Source organism: Cebus imitator, unplaced genomic scaffold, assembly GCF_001604975.1.
Source record: "Cebus imitator isolate Cc_AM_T3 unplaced genomic scaffold, Cebus_imitator-1.0 Scaffold93, whole genome shotgun sequence".
In the NCBI taxonomy this organism is placed as follows: domain Eukaryota; kingdom Metazoa; phylum Chordata; class Mammalia; order Primates; family Cebidae; genus Cebus; species Cebus imitator.
Genome location: NW_016107408.1, coordinates 6,183,198 through 6,204,289, shown reverse-complemented (window position 1 = coordinate 6,204,289; position 21,092 = coordinate 6,183,198). Strand labels below are relative to the sequence as shown.

General features: G+C 49.7%; 1 protein-coding gene across 1 annotated transcript in view; it reads left to right on the top strand.

The window, feature by feature from the left end:
- Positions 1 to 12,039, top strand: part of SRP68 (signal recognition particle 68) — a 42,630-nt gene extending 30,591 nt beyond the window's left edge. Inside the window, exons 10-16 of the mRNA XM_017535810.2 lie at positions 1,329 to 1,393; positions 6,143 to 6,299; positions 7,008 to 7,102; positions 8,105 to 8,234; positions 10,186 to 10,261; positions 10,705 to 10,757; positions 11,226 to 12,039. Coding sequence (XP_017391299.1) covers positions 1,329 to 1,393; positions 6,143 to 6,299; positions 7,008 to 7,102; positions 8,105 to 8,234; positions 10,186 to 10,261; positions 10,705 to 10,757; positions 11,226 to 11,453 — 804 coding nt within the window. The 3' untranslated portion in view covers positions 11,454 to 12,039. The remainder of the gene's footprint in view (positions 1 to 1,328; positions 1,394 to 6,142; positions 6,300 to 7,007; positions 7,103 to 8,104; positions 8,235 to 10,185; positions 10,262 to 10,704; positions 10,758 to 11,225) is intronic.
- The last annotated feature ends 9,053 nt before the right edge of the window (positions 12,040 to 21,092 follow it).

Sequence of the window (21,092 nt, the reverse complement as noted above, 5' to 3'; positions counted from 1 at the left end):
GGGGTTTCACCATGTTGACCAGGATGGTCTCGATCTCTTGACCTCGTGATCCACCCGCCTCGGCCTCCCAAAGTGCTGGGATTACAGGCTTGAGCCACCGCGCCCGGCCTACTTTAACCATTTTTAAGTGTACGGTTCAGTAGTAATTAGTTTTATCATGCACAACTGTCACCACCAGTCCATCTCCAGAACTCTCTTCATTTTGTAGAACTGAAACTCCGTACCCATTAAACAACAATAACTTCAAGTGTTGCTTTGCAACTATTTTTTTCAGCATCTGCCACAGAGCTTCGAGTATGAACTTTTTTTTTTTCATTCACTGCTTTCTCTAAGGAATCTCCTGCTTCCTTGCCCCTTTAGGCCGCCTTTATGTATTGTTCTTTCCTTCATCGACTTAACAGAGGTACCTACAGGGTTCCAGCCCCTGTCACTGTCACTGACCTTGAATGCATGACAGTTGGGAGACACGTCACAGAATGTAAGGAATGTGGTGCTGCAAGGCACATTCATTTCCTATTGCTGCTATCATATTACCACAGACTTAATAGTTTAAGATGATACAAATACATTATCTTATACTTCTGGAGGTCAGAATCTCATGGGTTCACAGGGCTGTGTTCCTTTAGAAGCCCTGGGGGAATCTTTTCCCAGTACAGTATTCCCAAGAATGCATCTCCTGGCTCCTAGCAGCTGCCCGTAGTTCTTGACTTGTGGCCCTCGGCTTGTGCTTCAAAGCCATCAGCTCCTCTCCCCTCTGCTTCCATTCCTACATCTTCTCCATCTCTTCTCCATGTGCCTCCCTCTTCTCAGGACTCTGGGATTACCTTAGGCCTACCCAGATAATTCAGAGATCCTGAACTTAATCACACCTGCAGAGTCTCTCTCTCACCGTATATCATAACATCTTCACAGATTCCAGAGGCTAGGATGCAGACAGCTCTGGGGATACATTATTAAGCCAGCCACAAAAGGCAGGCTCTGCCAGCTTAAGGGTGGAACTGGGATCTATGGCCTCCACCTTCACCCAGAGCCATGGACTGTAGAGTGTGATTTCAGTGCTTTGGGAGGAGTGGACAGGAAGTCTCATCTGTCCTTTACCCTCAGTTCTCTCATTTGAGGTCAGTTTTTAGATGCCAGTGACAACTTGAGTGCTACTGTCATTCTAGATTATGTCAAGTAGTAGAGCTTTGATATTTGAGGACTCCTGTCTTATTTGAGGAGTCTGTGTCTACGTTCAGGGCACTTCAGAGACCCCACCATTGCGTGAGATGGTCAGAGCGATAGAGAGCATCAGTTGCTTTACTTTTTACCTTTTTCACTTTCTGCAGAAACAGAGAGATTACATCCTTGATGGAGAGGCGGGGAAGGTGTCTAATCTTCAGTACTTGCACAGGTAAGAGTTATTTTAATTTTTCTACTTTTTAGTATTGTTAAAAGATCATTTGAACAAAAGATTATACATTATGTTTATAATTTCTTTCTTTCTTTTTTTTTTTTTTTCTTTTTTTCTTTTTTGAGATAGAGTCTCGCTCTTGCCCAGGCTGGAGTACAGTGGTATGATCTTGGCTCACTGGAGGCTTAACGTCCCGGCTCAATCAATCCTCTCACCTCAGCCTCCCCCAAGCAGCTGGGACTATAGGCATGCACCACTACACCCAGCTAAATTTTTTTTTTGTAGTGATAGGGTTTTGCCATGTTGCCCAGGCTGGTCTTGAACTCCTGGACTCGAGCAGTCTGCCCATCTCAGCCTCCCAAAGTTCTGGGATTACAGGCATAAACCACTGCACCTGGCCTACATTTAAAGTTTCTTTCTTTTTTTTTTTTTTTTTTTTTTGAGACGGAGTCTCTGTGTTTTGAATGTGTTAAAATTGTCCATTTCACATTGAAGTTTAATTTCAGCTCAAGTTTAACTCCATCTGGAGTTTATTTTTGTGGGAGGTAAGGGTCTGCTTCTCTTTTTTCCATAAAGATAATAGGTTAGCCGGGCGCCAGCACTGTGGGAGGCCGAGGCGGGTGGATCACGAGGTCAAGAGATCGAGACCATCCTGGTCAACATGGTGAAACCCCGTCTCTACTAAAACTACAAAAAATTACCTGGGCATGGTGGCGCGTGCCTGTAATCCCAGCTACTCAGGAGGCTGAGGCAGGAGAATTGCCTGAACCCAGGAGGCGGAGGTTGCGGTGAGCCGAGATCACGCCATTGCACTCCACCCTGGGTAACAAGAGCGAAACTCCGTCTCAAAAAAAAAAAAAAAAAAAAAAAAAAAAAAAACCTAAAAAAAAAAAAAAAAAAAAAAAAAAAAGATAATAGGTTATTCTGGGATGATTTATTGATCATTGCATCCTTTCCCTGCGGACCTGCAGCATAGCTCTGCCAGGCATGGGTCCCACTTTTTCCATGTGTGCTCTTTCTCTGCACTCTTCTGCTCCATTGATTTATTTGTCTGTACTTGGACCATCACAGTGCATTATATAACTTTGCGTCAATCTCGACACCTGATAGAGCAAGTTCTCCTCGCCAGGTTTGTCCTCGGGGGTATCTTGACAATTCTTGTCCCTTCCTCCTTCATATACATGAAGTCACTTCATATACATAAAGTCACCTCGTCCCAGCACTTCAGGCAACCAAGGCAGGTGGATCACTTGAGTTCAGGTATTCAAGACCAGCCTGGGGGAAACCCATCTTTGCAAAAAAAAATTGTTTTAATTAGCTAGACATGGTGATGCATGCCCATAAGTCCCAGCTACTGGGGAGGCTTAGGCAGGAGAATTGCTTGAGCCCACAAGATCTAGGCTGTGAGCCATGATCATGCTACTGCATTCCAGCCTGAACAACACAGTGAGACCCTGTCTCAGAAATGAATAAAGTAGAATCACCTTGTCAAGTTTCATTTTTTAAAAAGATGAGTCATTTTGTTTTACAGAAGAGGAGTGACTTTTTTTGAAATGTAGAGGGAGAAGTAAGATTGTTAGGAAAACTCCACTTCCCGTCAGATTCTCTTTTCCATCTGACCTTGAAATTTTGATTTCTTAGTGACTGCTTGTAATTTATATGGTGAACCTGACAATATCCTTAGCCATTCCCCTACCCCTCTCCATATTCCTATAAAAGCAAAACCACTCCCTTCTTTACCCTTAAACTTTACCTTAGGAGTTTTATGCGAATGTCAAATTTATGTAAAATGTTCCACCAGAGGACTCAGCAAGAAGGACCCTTAGATGATGTCTGTTTCAACAACCCGATGAGAAAGGCGAGGTTCTAGGAGGTTAAGTGATGTTTGTAGTTAACAGCCACAAAGAATCAGGAGTTAATCTACCTTCCTCACCTTGAAAAGACCCTTTGAAACATTCAACGAGGCTTAGGAAACTTTTGAAATTTTGAAGCCCCCTGGCCCATGGATTCATTGACCCACTCTACGATACAGCTGGTATCATACCATGGATTTCAGTTAAGGGCAGAGGCCAGCTTTGGGGTAAATTGATGAATCAGGCTTCCTTTTTTTTTTTCCCCTCCCACACAGGATCTTGCTCTGTTGCCCAGGCTGTAGTGTGGTGGTGCAATCACAGCTCACTGCAGCCTCGACCTTCTGGGCTCAAGCAGTCCTTCCACCTCAACCTCCCAAGTGGCTGGGACTATGTGTGCCACCATGCACTAATTTTTTGTATTTTTTGTAGAGACAGGTTTTGGCATGTTCAGGCTGGTCTTGAACTCCTGGACTCAAGCAGTCTGCCTGCCTGGGCCTCCCAAAGTGCTGGGATTTCAGGCATGAGCCCCATGTCTGGCCCAGCTTTTGTATTTCAGTAAAACTTTGGAAAGCTGTATCTAAATACCCATATCATTTAATGATAATTTGTTTTTGTTTTGAGCCTGATTTCTGCAAAGCTTTTTAGGAAAATCCATCTCATGACCTTCTCTCCTGTTTCTCAGAAGCATCCACTTTTAATTCTTTTAACACATATCTATGGGATTTACCTCAGTATCTCTAAATAACATGCAGATTTGGGATTTCATCATTTTGTACCTCTCCACCGTTAACTGTGTCTCACTCTTCCACTCTGCTTCTCCCTGCCTTGACCCTTCTTGACTCCCACCTAACCTCACACAGGCTTTCTCATTGCTGACACCATCGAAGAGCTCCTTTGTGTTCTCTGAATGTTTGGTTTTGTTTCTCTTTTTTGAGACGGAGTTTCACTCTTGTCACCCAGGCTGGAGTGCAGTGGTGCTATCTCAGCTCACTACAACCTCTGCTTCCTGGGTTCAAGCGATTCTCCTGTCTCAGCCTCCCATGTAGCTGGAATTACAGGCACCGCCACCATGCTCAGCTAATTTTTGTATTTTTAGTAGAGATAGGGTTTCACAATGATGGCCAGGCTGATCTCGAACTCTTGAGCTGAGGTATCCAGCTGCCTCAGCCTCCCAAAATGCAGAATGCTGGGTTTATAGGCATGAGCCACTGCGCCTGGCTTTTTTTTTTTTGAAACAGAATCTTGTTTTGTTACCCAGGCTAGAGTGCAGTGGCGTGATCTGGGCGCACTGCAACCTCTGCCTCCTGGATTCAAGCGCTTCTCCTGCCTCAGCCTCCCTAGTAGCTGGGATTACAGGCACATGCCAGCACACCTGGCTATTTTTTATTATTTTTTTTTTTTTTAGTAGAGATGGGGTTTTGCCATGTTGGCCAGGCTGGTCTTGAACTCCTGACCCCAAGTAATCTGCCCCCCTCCGCCTCCCAAAGACTTGGAATTACAGGCATGAGCCACTGCTCCCAGCTAAATGTTACCTAGTGTCTCATTCTAATTTCACAACTGCACAGCCTTCCCTTATCTTTCTGGGGTTGTTAATCATTTTTTGAAGTTCTCCTCATAGAAGAACTTCCGTCTTGATTCTGGCCTCTTCCTTCTTAGTAGAGGCTTTCCTTGATTAAATGTCTAGTGATTCTTGGTCATCCACTCCTGTTGAAGGATGTGGCTTGTCAGATGCAAGCTCTGCATACATGCATGAAGCTCCTCTTGGTTTCTGGCTCTGCCTTTCCACCAAGGACTCCAACTCCAGAATCTTGAAGGGTTTCCATTGTGCTGTTCAGATCTCCGGGATATACAAGGCTGCTCTTGTTCCGGAAGCAGAGTAGAGAAGAGACCAGCGGTCAGTGCTCAGAACTTGACAGTCCCTGGATCCTGTGCTCATTGTGGAGCCCCTGACCTCAGCTGCGCCTGTGTCCCCTGTCCCCAGCATCTTTTGTATCCTCTCTAAGCTCTGGCCTCTGGTCTTCTGCCAGAGTGGGCTGGGGCTCTAGACACAGAAGTGCTGCTTAAACAGATTTTCGACAGTGAACATGGTTTTAGCCCTAAATAATAAAAGGACTTGCCAGGTGGTACAGTTAAAATAGTCCCTTCCGTTTATACACATGGTTAGTATGCATAAGCACCCAAGCGACTGTACCTAGTGTTTTCTGAGCAGAGAAGACCCTCAGATGAGTGGGAACAGCTGCAGTGGAAGGATATTGTCCTCGTAGTGTGAGTTGGTCAGGGCACTAATCCTCGCTTCAGAAACTGGCTTGCCATCCATGGGCCATCTCTTTTTTTTGAGACAAGGTCTTACTCTGTCACCCAGGTTGGCATGCAGTGGCACAATCTCGGCTCACCATAATCTCCACCTCCCAGGCTCAGGTGATCCTCCCACCTCAGCCTCCTGAGTAGCTGGGACCACAAGCCTGAGCCACCATGCCCAGCCAGTTTTATTTTTTTTTAATGTTTAGAGTCAAGGTTTTGCTGTTACTCAGACTGGAGTGCAGTGGTATGACCATAACTCACTGCCGCCTTGAATGCTAGGCTCAATGATCCTCCTGCTGGGATCCCACTCTGTGTGTGTTTTTTTGTTTTCCTCCACTGTGTGGTTCTTGAAAAAAGATGCAGAAGGTATGAATCAAGCAAAAAATCATGATAAGGTCCCATACAGGTCCCTTGCAAACTTGCCACTTGATGTAGCCAAATTCAGGTTCCCTTGAAGCCCAGGCCAAATGGCCCTGCTGTGGCCGCCCACCCTACCCCCACTTCCTCTGGGTCAGCCCCAACTCGTCGTCCAGTCCTCCTCCCAGTTCCTCCGCTTCTCTGAGTATAACTTGAGCTGACTTGGGGTGCATTCCAGCTACCTGACTTATATCAAGCTGTCAACGGCAATCAAGCGTAATGAGAACATGGCCAAAGGTCTGCAGAGGGCTCTGCTGCAGCAGCAGCCAGAGGATGACAGCAAGCGCTCCCCCCGACCCCAGGACCTGATCCGGCTCTACGACATCATCCTACAGGTGACCCTTGAGGACCGGGAAGGGAAGGACCTTTTTCCTTTTCCTCTGTCAGACACAAAATGACTTAACTTTGCATTACGGAAGGGCTGTGACAAGCAGGACCTATTAGTAGCTGGGCAAAAGACAAAGGTCTTACACCAGTTCTGCAGTCTGTGAGCCCCTACCTGTCAGACATGTTGGTGTGTAGAGACTAATGACCCCAGGTCATCACTGAGCACTTCACCTGTGTAACATGCTCCCTGGTGCTGTAGAGCATCTGATACCTGAGTCCATGCCATCTCGGCCCCCAGGGAGTTTGTTAGTAGGACTGTGAGAGAGAGAGAGAGAGAGAGAGAGAGAGAGAGAGAGAGAGAGAGAGAGAGAGAGACACACACACACACACACACACACAGAGTCAAGGCATCTGAGTAGTTGCTCAATAAAAGCTCAGTGCTGGAACAGATCTCTTCCAGCTGAGATGGGCCAAGAAGTCTCTGAAGGTGGGTTAGCTATGAGTTGTGTTGTAAAGGACAAATGTGTTTCCAAGGTCAGAGAGAGGAGTGGAGGCGACACCAGGTGTGGTTATTGCCAGGTCACTTCACAGGATTTTCCCCATTGTATTGAGCTCGGGCTTTTTCTTCCTCACCCTTATCTGTTCTTACAAGGTCTTCTGTCAAAAATTCAATCTGAGATCTCTTCATGAATTTTCTTGTTGCATCTGTTGTACAGAATCTGGTGGAATTGCTCCAGCTTCCTGGTTTAGAGGAGGACAAAGCCTTCCAGAAAGAGATAGGCCTCAAGACCCTGGTATTTAAAGCTTACAGGTAACGTCCGTCCCATGGGATGGGCAGAGGCTTCCTCTGCCTCCCAGGTTCTATAAGCATTGGGAACGTGACCTGGCCCACAGCAGATGGGATCGTTGGCCTTGATTGTGCGGTTACCCTGCCTGTGATCTGAGGAAGATCAGCCCGGCATGTGCAAGGGGAATTTCTAAAGGCTGTGGCCAGTAGTGGCCAGTGATCTTGTCTGCTCTTTGGCCAGGTCAGAGGGAGTGGAGTGCACACGTTAAACTTGGCTTCCTTCACTTACCTCCTCCCTCTCAGGGGGAAAGGGGCAAGCCTTGAAGGGGTGTTAATTAGCAGAACCAGGGTGGCCAGTTCAAGGAACTTGAACTAACTCGGGATAAAGCTAAACTCAGTTTCTTAAATGACTTGTGTCACTTGTAACTTGGAAGTGGGCTGGGCAGCAAGATGGGGCGCAGCCAGGAGGGAAGGCAGAGCCCCTGCATTCTTGCCGTTCCTCTTCTGGCCCTCACACGCCAGTGTGCTCCAGCGCTCCAGCGTGCCCCATCTTCACTCCATGGCCCCTTCTGTCAGGGACCAGCATCGCTCAGGCTCTGCTGAGCCCAGGAGAGGAATTTCACTCAGGAAGACCCCTCTGTGGCTTTTGTTTTTGGGAACGCGATGAGCAGAGATGAATGATTACAACTTGGGTGTGTGGATGTGGGGGTGGGATTTCTGTTTGAGCCGGGCAGCGTTCTTCCTTCCTGTCCCTGACTTCACCATGCTCCTTTTGGGAACTGTTCGTCCTCTGCAGAGTCAGCCAGTCAGTAAAAACCCATGGCTCAGTGTTGGGCCCACCTGGGCATCTCTGATTGCTGGGAAGCATCTCTGCAGGGCAGCCTACAAATCTGAACATTTCCCACGAAGGGGGCTCCCATGAAGTGATCCTAAGTTAAGAAGCTTGTTTCCTAAACTGCAAGGAAGGTCTTGGTCTTGGGTAATTGCTGCTTTAGAATATTGTGGCTCTTTTCCCCTCCCCATCAGGTGTTTTTTCATTGCTCAGTCCTATGTGCTGGTGAAGAAGTGGAGCGAAGCTCTTGTCCTGTATGATAGAGTCCTGAAATATGCAAATGAAGTAAATTCTGATGCTGGCGCCTTCAAGAACAGCCTAAAGGTGAGACGTTGGCCTCTCCTCGTTGCAAGTCTAGCAGGTTATGGAGTCCGGCTGTGGGAGCTGCGAGGGTACAACAGCTGGGCTCCACCTCAGGCTGGTCCTCCCTGGCTGCCCGTGGGACCTTGTGTGTCCCTGACTGCCCAGGAGCTGCAGGCTGTGTCACTCATGGCTGTGCTCCAGGCCTGAGGAGGATTTAGGTATGAAGAAGGGAAGGCATTTTTCTGATATAAAAAAACAAAAGGCTGAGCGTGGGGGCTCACCCCTGTAATCCCAGCACTTTGGGAAGCCAAGGCGGGTGAATCACCTTAGGTCAGATGTCCGATACCAGCCTGACCAACGTGGTGAAACCCAGTCTCTACTAAAAATACAAAAATCAGGCCGGGCGCGGTGGCTCAAGCCTGTAATCCCAGCACTTTGGGAGGCCGAGGCGGGTGGATCACAAGGTCAAGAGATCGAGACCATCCTCGTCAACACGGTGAAACCCCGTCTCTACTAAAAATACAAAAAATTAGCTGGGCATGGTGGCGCGTGCCTGTAATCCCAGCTACTCAGGAGGCTGAGGCAGGAGAATTGCCTGAACCCAGGAGGCGGAGGTTGCGGTGAGCCGAGATCGTGCCATTGCACTCCAGCCTGGGTAACAAGAGCGAAACTCCGTCTCAAAAAAAAAAAAAAAAAAAAAAAAATACAAAAATCAGCCAGGTGTAGTATCACCCGCCTGTAATCCCAGCTACTCAGGAGGCTGAGGCAAGAGAATCGCTTGAACCGGGAGGCGGGGGTTACACTGAGCCACGATCATGCCACTGCACTCCAGCCTGGGTGACAGAGCGAGACTCGTCTCAAAACAAAAAAAAGAGCAAGACTGCATTTCAAACTAAATAAAGTGCAGCCATGAAAGGCTTGCTTTGCTTCCCCCCACCCCCCCAGACAGAGTCTCACTCTGTCTCCCATCTCCCACGCCCGGAGCTTTACTGATTATTGAATGACAACTAGCTTCTTAAACTTGTGACCTGCTGTGACGATAGGGAACTTACTGCAACATCGGCTGGTCCAAGGAACCCGTCTGTATTTGATGAGTAGAGACCATTTAGAAAAGGAAGCAAAGGTTCCCATTGTTGGAGTCACGCCAGCGTAGAAGCTGCTGCTGCTGGATCCCGTGCAAGCTCACGGGATCAGAGGGGCAGAGAAGAGACCCGGTTTCTGCCTTCAGAGAGCGTGTAGTTTTGTTGTAGCCACAGCCTGGCATGCAGGAGCGCACCTGTAGATGGAGAAGTAGAGAGGCCCCAAACAGGCAGAGCTAGGAAAGAGCAGAGGGATGTGGAGCAGGTGGGGGTGACGGACGTGGCAGCGTCACCACTGTGGAGTATCATCTTGGGATGCAGTGCAAACCAGTGTGGACCTGATCTCCTGCAGAGTGGTTTGGGGGGAAGTGTCAGAGAATGGAGGCATGATGGGTTCTGTGGTGTCCAGACCGTCTCAGATCATTCCCAGTGTGCCAAGCAAGAGACCGAGGCCAGGAAAATTCACCCGCGTTGAAGCCGTGGGGTGAACCGACTGAGGGCTTATGCTCCTGTGCCAGAGGGCCCAGCCCTGAGTCCCAGCTTGCTACCACATAGGAGCATGGCCGGCACATTGCCTGACCTCTCCATGCTTCTGTTTTCTCATCTGTAAAATGGGAGTGCAAACTGCCTCAGGATTATTGAGAGGGTTAAGCTAGTGATGATGTAAACTGCTTAGAACAATGCCTGGCACGCTGTTTAGTACGCGGTGACTTTGTTCATGTTATCAACATCGTCGTTTCCAGGCAGTATTACTTAAGCCGTGGCATAGCTTTTCCCATTTCAAAGTCTAATGTCCTGTGAAAATGCAGTGGGATCGCGTAGCTCAGGTTAGCTGGGTGTTCCTCTCTGAGCTGACCCTGGCTCCAGAGTACACGTTTTCTGAATCGTTGCAGGACCTGCCTGACGTGCAAGAGCTCATCACTCAAGTACGGTCAGAGAAGTGCTCGCTGCAGGCCGCGGCCATCCTTGGTGAGCTTGGTGAGCCCCTGCCCGTCCCCTCTATCCGTAAACCCCCCTCCTGCCACTCCCCTTCTCTCCCACACCACCACTACTGTTTTAAGATTTGAAAGGGTTGTCTTGGTTCATCTGTAAGATGTTTCTTTTTCCTGGCCTCCACTTGTGCCAGTTGGGCACTGGATCGTGTAGAAGCATTTTGAGGTGCACTGTTCCCCTGGCCCTTCTTCCTGTTACTGTCCTCATGCCACTCTGCTGGCTTCACTGGGCCGGCAGCGTTGGATCTGGGATTGATCTGTTTATCTGCACCCCTTCTCAGCAGGAGACAGGACTGACTTCCCCACGTGCTGGCTCCTTTTGCTTTTAGGATGTAGGGGCCACGTGTGTGACAGGCCTCATTTGTGACTAGTATGCTGTTATAAGTCCTTGTTCTTACTGAATCCCTGTGCAACTTTCAGATGCAGATGATTCTCATCAAATAGAGACCTCCTTCCAAGTCAAGGACAATAAGGTAAGTCTGGGCCATGGCTTTTGAGGAATATAGAGCAGGATTAGGAGCAGACTAGGAAGGCATGCTCACTGTAGAGCAGTGGACCCTTAATTTCTAAGGAAACCCCCCCACCTCCCTCCCTCCTCTTGCCCAACCTGAAAGCCTCCTGCATAAAGTTTGCTAGATGTCAGATCGTCCCCGATAAGAAGGACAAGGAACCTGTTGCTGTACAGAGTAGCACCTGTAGGTAAGAGCTCCGTCTCGTAACATGGCCAACAGACCTGTTCCCCAAGCCTAGCCTGCCCCTCTCTCAGCCTCTCTAGGTTTCAGTGACACTGACTACAAGGGACATGGTAACCCCTTCTCGTAGGAGGCTGTCAGGATGGAGCGATTAACTGGATGGCCGCTGTAAAGCTCTAAACCAGGCAGTCGGCACTCACCAAGCGTGTCCTGTGATGCTTACATACGTCTCTTTGATTTGACTTCCAGCCTCTGGTTGAACGGTTTGAGACATTCTGCTTGGACCCTTCCCTGGTCACCAAGCAAGCCAACCTTGTGCACTTCCCACCAGGCTTCCAGCCCATCCCCTGCAAGCCTTTGTTTTTTGACCTGGCCCTCAACCATGTGGCTTTCCCACCCCTTGAGGACAAGTTGGAACAGAAGACCAAGAGTGGCCTCACTGGATACATCAAGGGCATCTTTGGGTTCAGGAGCTAACCAGGCTCTTCCTCGGGGGCGGGGGAGATTCTGACTCTTCGTCTGTATTGTGAGAAAATCCCAGCAAGTTCCATGATATTAAATCCAGGTCTGCATTGGCCTGGGGCAGGAGTTTACACCTTCAGCCCTGCATTCCTACATCTTGTGTTTGTACACTTACATTCTTAACCAGTGTGTTAGGAGAGCACCCTGTCGTCTTCTGGTAGATGTGTGCAGGGTCACCCTGTCTCCTGTACCTCCTGGGAGAGGGGCTGCTGTGTCTGCTGCCCTGTTTGGTCGGTAATGCGTTCAGGAGTCCGCACCAGGCACAGCTGGGGCCTTGAAACGCTTTGTCGTGCTTCTTCAGTACCATGGATTTGAAATGAACTCATCCTTGCTGTGAGCATCCAGGATCCCTTGAAATTTCTTCTGTGACTATGAAACTGGCAACGTCACCCCAGAATTACGGTCAGCCTTATTCCCCTTCACTTCCCAGTGAACGCTAAGAAGTTTCAGAATAAGCAGAGAGCTCTATTTTTAGAAGAAATGTGTTACATTCAGAAATGATGAAACCAAATCTTATATTAAAAGGCAAAGATGACGGAGACTGTGCCCATTTCTTATGTGCCCTCCCTCACGTCAGTCCCCGGTCTCTCCCTGGGAGCCTGGTTGTGTGAAGCTGCTGGGGTAAAGTGTGACCTGACTTACTGGCAACAAGGTGTGGCCAATGCCAGACACAGATGTTAGAGGCACTATTTTTAAGGAGCTCCCGATCTGTGATTTTTAGATGCCATTACATTTTAATCCCCTTCTTTTGGCCCCTTTTTTTCTTAGTCATCCTTTTTCACTTCTATTAGAACATCAATAATAGAAGTCACAAAAACAATATAAGAAAGAAAGCAAGGAATCAAAGTGATTTCAACATGTACCTGACACTTATGACGCCCTTTGGAAATCAAAACTCACCTGTCCCATAGGAAAGAAAATCTGCCATGAGAAATGTTCCTTAGATGTTTTCAGTTTTGAGCAGACCTGGTGGCTTGAAAAGGCTGACTGGCTAAAAATCTGAGAGCAGGAGCCGCCACATTTTTCAGGCCAGCTGTCCTGGCGCTTGAGGAGGTAAGGCCACGTGTTCCAGGCCAACCTCGGCAACATAAGAACCTCTCATTAAAAAAAAAAAAAAAATCCGAGAGCATTGTCTCAGGATGGCACTCTAACCCCTCAAGGATTTTCCTTGCCCGCTGCCCAGATGGAGCTGATTCATTGAGACAGAAGAATTACAATAGAGAAAGAGTCTAATTCACACACAGCTGGCTAAACGGGAGACTGGAGTTTATCTACTCAAGCGGGTCTCCCTGAAAATTCAGAGACTGGGAATTTTAAGGATAATTTGGTGGGTAGGGGGTCAGGAAGTGGGGAGTCCTGATTAGAGATCAGGAGTTGGAGATGAAGTCATAGGGAGTCGAAGCTGTCTTGTGCTGAGTCGGTTTCCCGGGTGTGGACCACAAGACCAGATGAGCCAGTTTGGATAGGTGGTGAGTGTCAGCTGATCTACAGAGTGCAGGGTCTGAAAAATATCTCAAGCACCATTCTCAGGTTTTACAACATTGATGTCATCCCTAGGAGCAATTGGGAAGGTTCAGAACCTTGTGGCCTCTGGCTGCGTGACTCCTAAGCCATCATTTCCAATCTTGTGGCTGATTTGTTAGTCCTACAGAGGCAGTCTTGTCCCCAGGCGAGAAGGGGGTTTATTTCTGGAAAGTGCTGTTACCATCTTTGTTTCAAAGTTAAACAGTTAAACTATACGCTTCTCCCAAAGTTAGTTCGGCTTATTCCCAGGAATGAACAAGGACAGCTTGGAAGCAAGAAGCAAGATGGAGTGGTTTAGGTCAGATATTTTTCACTGTAATAATCTCACTGTTCGCATTTTTGTAAAGGTAGTTTCAGAATGCCACTGTGGGCTTGGCTGTGCCCCTTTAAGTTTTTCCTAGTAAGTTGCAGGGAGGGAGGGTTAGGAGTGCAGAGGATGGTGAGACCCAAATCAGACTTCTTGTTAGAACTGAGTGGTGGCGAGCAACCTCTAGATGCTCGCAGCGGGGCTCTGAGGCCCTGGGGTTTGTTTTGGGTCTGAGAGCATCAGGAAGATTTTTTTGTTTAATTGAAAGTTTCATCATCTAGGCCATATAAATTTAGGACTACCTTCACCCCCTCCCTCCCTCTGAAAATATAGGACAGATAGGCTAGACACAGTGGCTCACACCTATGATCCCAGAACTTTGGGAGGCTGAGGCAGGCAGATCACTTGAAGCCAGAATTTCGAGACCAGCCTGACCAACATGGCAAGACCTTCGTACCTACCAAAAAAAGTTAGTAAAGAAAAATATATAAAGTACAGATTTGGTCTTAGGTTGAGGTCCTGGGTTTTGATCAGGTCAGTGTCCCTGGGGGCTGAGGGACCACAGGTTTGGGAGCTGGGGGGGGCCTTCATCCGTGTCCTCACCCTCCTAGGGCCATAGGCCAAGATTCTGCACCTCCCTTGTCTCATCTCTGCACTGACAGCTGCTCTCCTCCAGCTCCAAGAACCTGGCTCCAGGCCCAGCTGTGCGGCAGTCTCAAGCCTGCCTGGTACTATTGCCTGCAGGCATGGTGAGGGGAACAGGCAGGGGAAGGCCCTCGTCCTCCTGGAAGGTGTCCCTTTGTCCTGCCCACAGGCCTCCCAGCCCCTCCTACTCTAGAGCGCTGGCCTCATGGGGATCCAGGACCCATAAACTAGAGATGGAGACGAATCCCGACGGCACCTTTTCCTTCTCGGGTTGCCTAATGCTTTGTCTCTCGGCCACACTACAAATTCCATCCCCCCCAGTGCTCCTGCCAGGCACGCTGAGCAGCATTGGCTGTTATTGGCCAGTGATGCTGTTTAGTATTAAAAGCAGGTGTTTACATAAGAAGACAGATCTGGCAGGGCCGAGGTCTCCGGTGAGCTCGCACATCCCTTCACGTGGGACCCCTGGACATTAAGCAGGCCGTGTCATGGGGGCAGAGCGCCAGACGCACGACCCCCTCCAGTTGTCAGGCCCAGGAACCCGCTCTGCCTCTAATGGAAGCAAGTTTCAAGTCAGGCCCTCACTGCCCCGGGCCTCACAAAATGTTCACTGGGGGTTTTCACAGAAAGCACTTCGGAGGTCACACAGTCCTGCCTTCCCACAGAGCAGGACGTGTGGATGAGGACCCGGGGCTGGGAATGGGTCTGTTCCAAGGGGAGTTCCCGTGTTGTGCTTGCTCTGGTCCCTCCTCCAGGATGGACTCTGGTGCTGTCAGCAAGCTCTGACCCTGGAAGAGGCTTCTGTCTCCAACATCAAGAGAGGATGAAGAGAGCTGCATTCAGTCTCCTTATACTTTATTTATTTAGAGACAGAGTCTCGTTCTGTCACCCAGGCTGAAGAACAGTGGCCCAATCTCAGCTCACTGCAACCTCGGCCTCCCAGGCTCAAGCAATTCTCTTGCCTCAGTTTCCCAAGTAGCTGGGATTGCAGGGGCCCACCACCATGGCCAGCTAATTTTTTGTATTTTTAGCAGACAAGGTTTCACTATGTTGGCCAGGCTGGTCTCAAACACCTGACCTCATGATCTGCCCGTCTTGGCCTCCCAAAGTGCTGGGATTGCAGGCGTGAGCCACTGCACCCTGCCTATGTGATCGTGGTTTCTATTCTCTGTTCCAGACGAGCCCCACCAGGCCTGCTGGTTGAGGGTGGGGCTCTGTTCCTGGCCTGTTCCTCTCTTCCGGAACGTTGCCTGGATGTGCTTTCTCCTCTCTGGTTTTACGTTAAATCAGTAAGAACTCTTGGATTCCCTGCTGGAAATGAAACAGTGCCAGGCTTGGTTCTCACTCCTTTCCCTGATGGCAACCTGAGCCTTTCACCACGACCACGAGGTGACAGCTTGTGATGACAGGGCACCCTCAACCCACAGAGGCCCTGGGCCAGAGCTGGACTTCCCTACCAGAAGCCAAGGCAGTGGCTTCACCCCCCTAGGAGCGGAAGGCTGACGCCAGGGGCTTTTCGGGTGGGACTGCGCTCTGTTCAGTCATCACTGTGGCAATGCTAATTTTTCACATATGAGGTATCATTAGTCACACACAAAAAAACTCATTGATCACAGAATTCTAAACAGCACAATTCTGTCTGCAGCCTTGAAAAGCTTGGAACATTTAGAGGTCTAGGAAAATATCCAAAGATAGCAAAAATGTGTTGGTTCTAATTTTTTGTTTGGAGATACTTGTTGCTACAGAGGAGATGGAAACCAGATTTAGCTGTAAAATGTATCGATGTTCCAAAGCAAAGAATAAATTGGAAACTGCCTGCATCCTGACAACACCAACTGGAAGACTCCAACCTGTTGTTCTGTTAAATGTTGGAGACACTTGGGAGCAGGGCCTGGGAGGGGCCGTGGTTGGGGGCACCGCCCAGGGCCAGCTGGGGTGGCAGGCTATTCGGGTTGCACACAGTGGATAGGCCGTCTTCTAGGTCCGCCCAATGCTCCAAGCACTTCTGGCACAGAGAGAGGGGCTCTACAAGCGTCCACTAGAGGTATTAATTTTTTTTTTTCTGAGACGAGGTTTCACTCTGCTGCCCAGGCTGGAGTGCAGTGGCGCAATCTTGGCTCACTGCAACCTCTGCCTCCCAGGTTCAAGCGATTCTCCTTCCTCAGCCTCTCAAGTAGCTAGGATTACAGGCATGTGCCATCATGCCTGGCTAATTTTTTTTTTTGAGACAGAATTTCACTCTTGTTGCCCAGGCTGAAGTGCAATGGCATGATCTCAGCTCACTGCAACCTCCGCCTCCTGGGTTCAAGCAATTCTCCTGCCTCAGCCTCCTGAGTAGCTGGGATTACAGACACGCACCACCATGCCCAGCTGATTTTTTGTATTTTTAGTAGAGACGGGGTTTCACCATGTTGACCAGGATGGTCTCGATCTCTTGACCTCGTGATCCACCCTCCTTGGCCTCCCAAAGTGCTGGGATTACAGGCTTGAGCCACCGCGCCCGGCCCAATTTTGTATTTTTTTAGTAGAGAGGGGGTTTCACCATTTGGTCAGGCTGGTCTGGATCTCCTGACATTAAGTGATCTACCCGCCTTGGCCTCCCAAAATACTGGAATTATAGGTGTGGGCCACTGTGCCCAGCCGATTTTTTGTATTTTTGGTAGAGACAGGGTTTCACCACATTGGTCAGGCTGGTCTTGAACTCCTGACTTCAGGTGATCCATCCGCCTTGGCTTCCTTAAGTGCTGGTATTACAGGCATGAGCCACTGCACCTGGCTCAGAGGTATTATTATTTGGTACAGACTAAAGAAAATATCTCAAACAGCCAAGCATAGTGGTGCGTGCCTGTAGTTTCATCTACTTAGGAGGCTGAGCTGGGAGGATCGCTGGAGCCCAGGAGGTCAAGGCTGCTGTGAGCTATGATCACATCACTACATTCCAGCCTGGGTGACGGAGTGAGACCCTACCTCAAAAAAAAAAAAAAAAAAAAAAAAAAGTATCTCAAATGGCGAATACAGATGGAATACTTGTGAGGACCTTTTCAAACTGTTAGGGTACTATCATCTGAGGCTGATGGCCCTGTGTTTGCCTTTTGCTTTGGGCCAGGATCCTGTGTGCCTTAGCCCACCAGAGGCGTTACCTGTTCAGCTGCTGTGGGCTCGCGCTGAGACCTGCAGAGAACTTCTTCAAGGCATCAGGCAACTGCTTTTCTCCCCCAGCGATCCCTTGGCGGTGGCAGTTTGGTGTTGGAATAGGAGCCTTGCTTGTCTGTGATCCCTGTCTGTGGCACCTTGTTCACCTTCATTAAATGTACCTCTCTGTTCTCCTGCACCAATCAGGGTTGAATAAATCCCCACCACTTGGAAAAGAACCGTATCCTTTCTGTTAGGCTGACTTTCCCTAGGATCTTTGTTTTTTTTTTTTAAGATGGAGTCTTGCTCTGTTGCCCAGGCTGGAGTGCAACGCCGCCATCATCACTCACTGCAACCTTCACCTCCCAGGTTCAAGCAATTCTCCTTCCTCAGTCTCCCAAGGGATTACAGGCCCGCGCCACCGTGCCCGGCTACTTTTTTCTATTTTTAGTAGAGACAGGGTTTCACCATGTTGGACAGGCTGGTCTCAAACTCCTGACCTTAAGTGATTCGCAGCCTCAGCCTCCCAAAGTGCTTCCCAGGGATCTTCTGACTCAGCAATACAGTTATGATTGGCAGGTACCTGGACCCATAAAAGCTGAGTCATGTTAGCTGCGGCTCTTCTATGGAATGGAGAGGGGTGTGGCTGTGCAAAGGCCTGGCCACGCAGTGCCCCCCATCTGCCCAAGAAGAGGTGTGGGACAGAGAGAGCCGGCGCCCAGGGTCCACTGAGCTCGAGTGGCTGGGAGGAGACCATAAGGAGTTTCCCCCAGAACGTTCTGAGCCCAGATCCCAAGAGCGTGGGCTGCTGTTCTCTGAGTCAATGGGCACAGAGAGCTCAGAGACCCTTCCGCTCAGCCAGCCTGTGCCCTTGTCTCCCCCTTCCCAGGAAGTCCTCCTAAGTCTATGCAATGCCATTCAGACAGTAGTTTGGGTCTGATGAGCTGCTGTGTGTGCCGGGCGGTTTAGCCTCCCCTTTCCGGCCCCCTGACAAGAGAGACAAATCAGGCAGCTATGAGAACTGCTTGTTCCTTCGTTTTCATGTTTGTTTGTTTTATAAATCTTTTTCTCCCTCAGACCAGTTAGGCCAAATTTCCCTAGGATCTTTTGTTTTTTTTTTAAGACGGAGTCTTGCTCTGTCGCCCAAGCTGGAGTGCAATGCCACCATCATCGCTCACTGCAACCTTCAGCTCCCAGGTTCCAGCAATTCTTCTTCTTCAGCCTCCCGAGTAGGCTGGTTGTGACCAGACCCTTGCTGCTGTGGTGCAGCCGGTGGAACGTTTTCTTCAGCGGCCACACAGGTCATCATCTTGGCATGGACAGTTAGCTGCTGCCTCCATCAGACCTGTATTTCTCCATGGCACGGCTGTAGGTCCCGGACCTAGATAGTACAGATATTGTCACTATTATTACTATTGAGACGGAATTGGGAGTCTCACTCTGTCACCCAGGCTGGAGTGCAGTGGCACAATCTCAGCTCACTGCAACCTCTGCCTCCCTGGTTCAAGCGATTCTCCTGCCTCGGCCTCCCAAGTAGCTGGGATCACAGACATGCACCACCATGCCCAGCTAATTTTGTATTTTTAGTAAAGATGGGATTTCTCCATGTTGGGCAGGCTGGTCTCGAGCTCCTGACCTCAGGTGATCTGCCCGCCTCGGCCTCCCAAAGTGCTGGGATTACAGGTGTGAGCCACCACACCTGGCCTAATTTTGTATTTTTAATAGAGACAGGGTTTCTTCATGTCGGTCAGGCTGGTCTTGAATGCCTGATCTCAAGTGATCCACCCACTTTGGCCTCCCAAAGTGCTGGGATTACAGGTGTGAGCCACTGCGTCCCTGGCTATGTTTTTAAGTCTTTTTTTTTTTTTTTTTTTTTTTTTTAGACGAAGTTTCACTCATGTTATCCAGGCTGGAGTGCAATGGCGCGATCTCGGCTCACTGCAACCTCCGCCTCCTGGGTTCAGGCAATTCTCCTGCCTCAGCCTCCTGAGTAGCTGGGATTACAGGCACGCGCCACCATGCCCAGCTAATTTTTTGTAGTTTTAGTAGAGACGGGGTTTCACCATGTTGACCAGGATGGTCACGATCTCTTGACCTCGTGATCCACCCGCCTTGGCCTCCCAAAGTGCTGGGATTACAGGCTTGAGCCACCGCGCCCGGCCCAGCTATCTTAAAGATGACATAGAGACCCAGGCCCTTCGGCCTACCAGTTTCTGAGTAAGATTGGCTGGGCTGCAGACTTCTGGCATGCAGGGATGGCGCGTGTGCAAGGTGGCTGCAGGGGCTAGGGAGTGGGCTGCAGCAGCGCTGGCCCGACAGCGGAACTGGGCTGGTGCTGTGGGTCCCCTTTCTCCCAGGGAGAGGGGATGATGGTTCAGAGGGAGGGACAGATACCCCAAGGCAGCCTTGGTTTTGAGGATCCCGGGGGCTCCCTCCGTGTTCTCTCTCTTGCCGTTTAGTGTGGGGAATCCTACCTGCTCTCTTAACGCACACAGGGTTTGGTTCTTTTCTGTGTGTTACCTCCTCTGAAGTCCCTAAGGAATCACGAGCACCTGTTCCTCCGCACTGTTGTCTGGTTGGGCAAGCTGTGCCATCTTTTTACTTCTCTCTAGGCCGACCTTGGCATTTCATGTCTTTTTATCAGGCTTGCTGGGCAGACTCACAGCCAAAAGAGCCCCATCCAGATGGCCCTGCAGATTCCTGGACCACAGCCTCTGCCCCCCACCCCTGTACCTGCAGACAATGGAACGCGGCTGCTCCCTTGAACCCCCAGCCCTCCAGACTGTGCTCCTCCAAGCCCCGCTGGAGGAGAGTGCCTCTGCTCTGCTCAGTGGGCCAAGGGAGTGAAAGGAAGAGGTCATCACTCGGCTTCGGTCCAAGGGTCTGGCAGCAGAGGTTTTGTACAAACAGGGCAATTTCCTGAGACAGCAAAACCTCGCCTCATCAGGAACACATGGGAGCCTGGCAGTTTACGGCTTCTGGGGCAAAGGAGGCAATTACCACCATCTGCCTCAGCCAGGAGAGCATGCCTCCCCACAGGAGCCCCAGAGCTGGAGGAGAGTGGGCACCACAGGGCTTAACCGCTGACACACTTGCCAATGGCCACCCCGTGTGGCAGTCACATGTGCCCAGCCATGATTGGCAGCCTTGGAGCTGGGAGTCTCACTATTTTCGGTCTGATCAGGCCTCTTGCTCAGGTCCCAGGCCGGGTGAGCTGCCAGCTGCCCACATCAGTGTGGAGTTCCAGGCGCAAGGAGTGAGTAAGCTGTCGTGCAAAGTTGTGGCTGGCAGAGGCCCGAGCAGCTCCAGGGACCCTTTCATCTCTAACCTCTCAATCCACCAAGGAGCAAGCGGGGCCAGGAGAGGGGAAGGACCCACTGGGCCCTTCCAAGTGGGGAGATGCTATCTTTGTATACATGGCTTTAAAAAAAATTTTTTTTTCTGAGACGTAGTCTCGCTCTGTTGCCCAGGCTGGAATGCAGTGGCTCGATCTCAGCTCACTGCAGCTTCCACCTCCTGACTTCAAGTGATTCTTCTGCCTCAGCCTCCCAAGTAGCTGGGATTACAGGCGCCCACCACCACGCCTGACTAATTTTTGTAGTTTTGGTAGAGATGGGGTTTCACTGCTGGTTAGGCTGGTCTCAAACTCCTGACCTCATGATCCACCTGCCTCAGGCTCCCAAAGTGCTGGGATTACAGGCTTCTGCCACCGTGCAATGCCAAAAAAAAAATTTTTTTTTTGAGATGGAGTCTTGCTTCTGTCATCCAGTCTGGAGTGCAGTGGCTCAATCTTTGCTCACTACAACCTCCACCTCCCTGGTTCAAGTGATCCTCCTGCCTCAGCCTCCCGAGTAGCTGGGACTACAGGCATCTGCTGCCATGCCTGGCTAACTTTTTTTGTATTTTTAGTAGAGACAGGTTTTTTTCTTTGTTTGTTGGTTGATTTTTGAGATGAAATCTCGCTCTGTTACCCCGCCTGGAGTGCA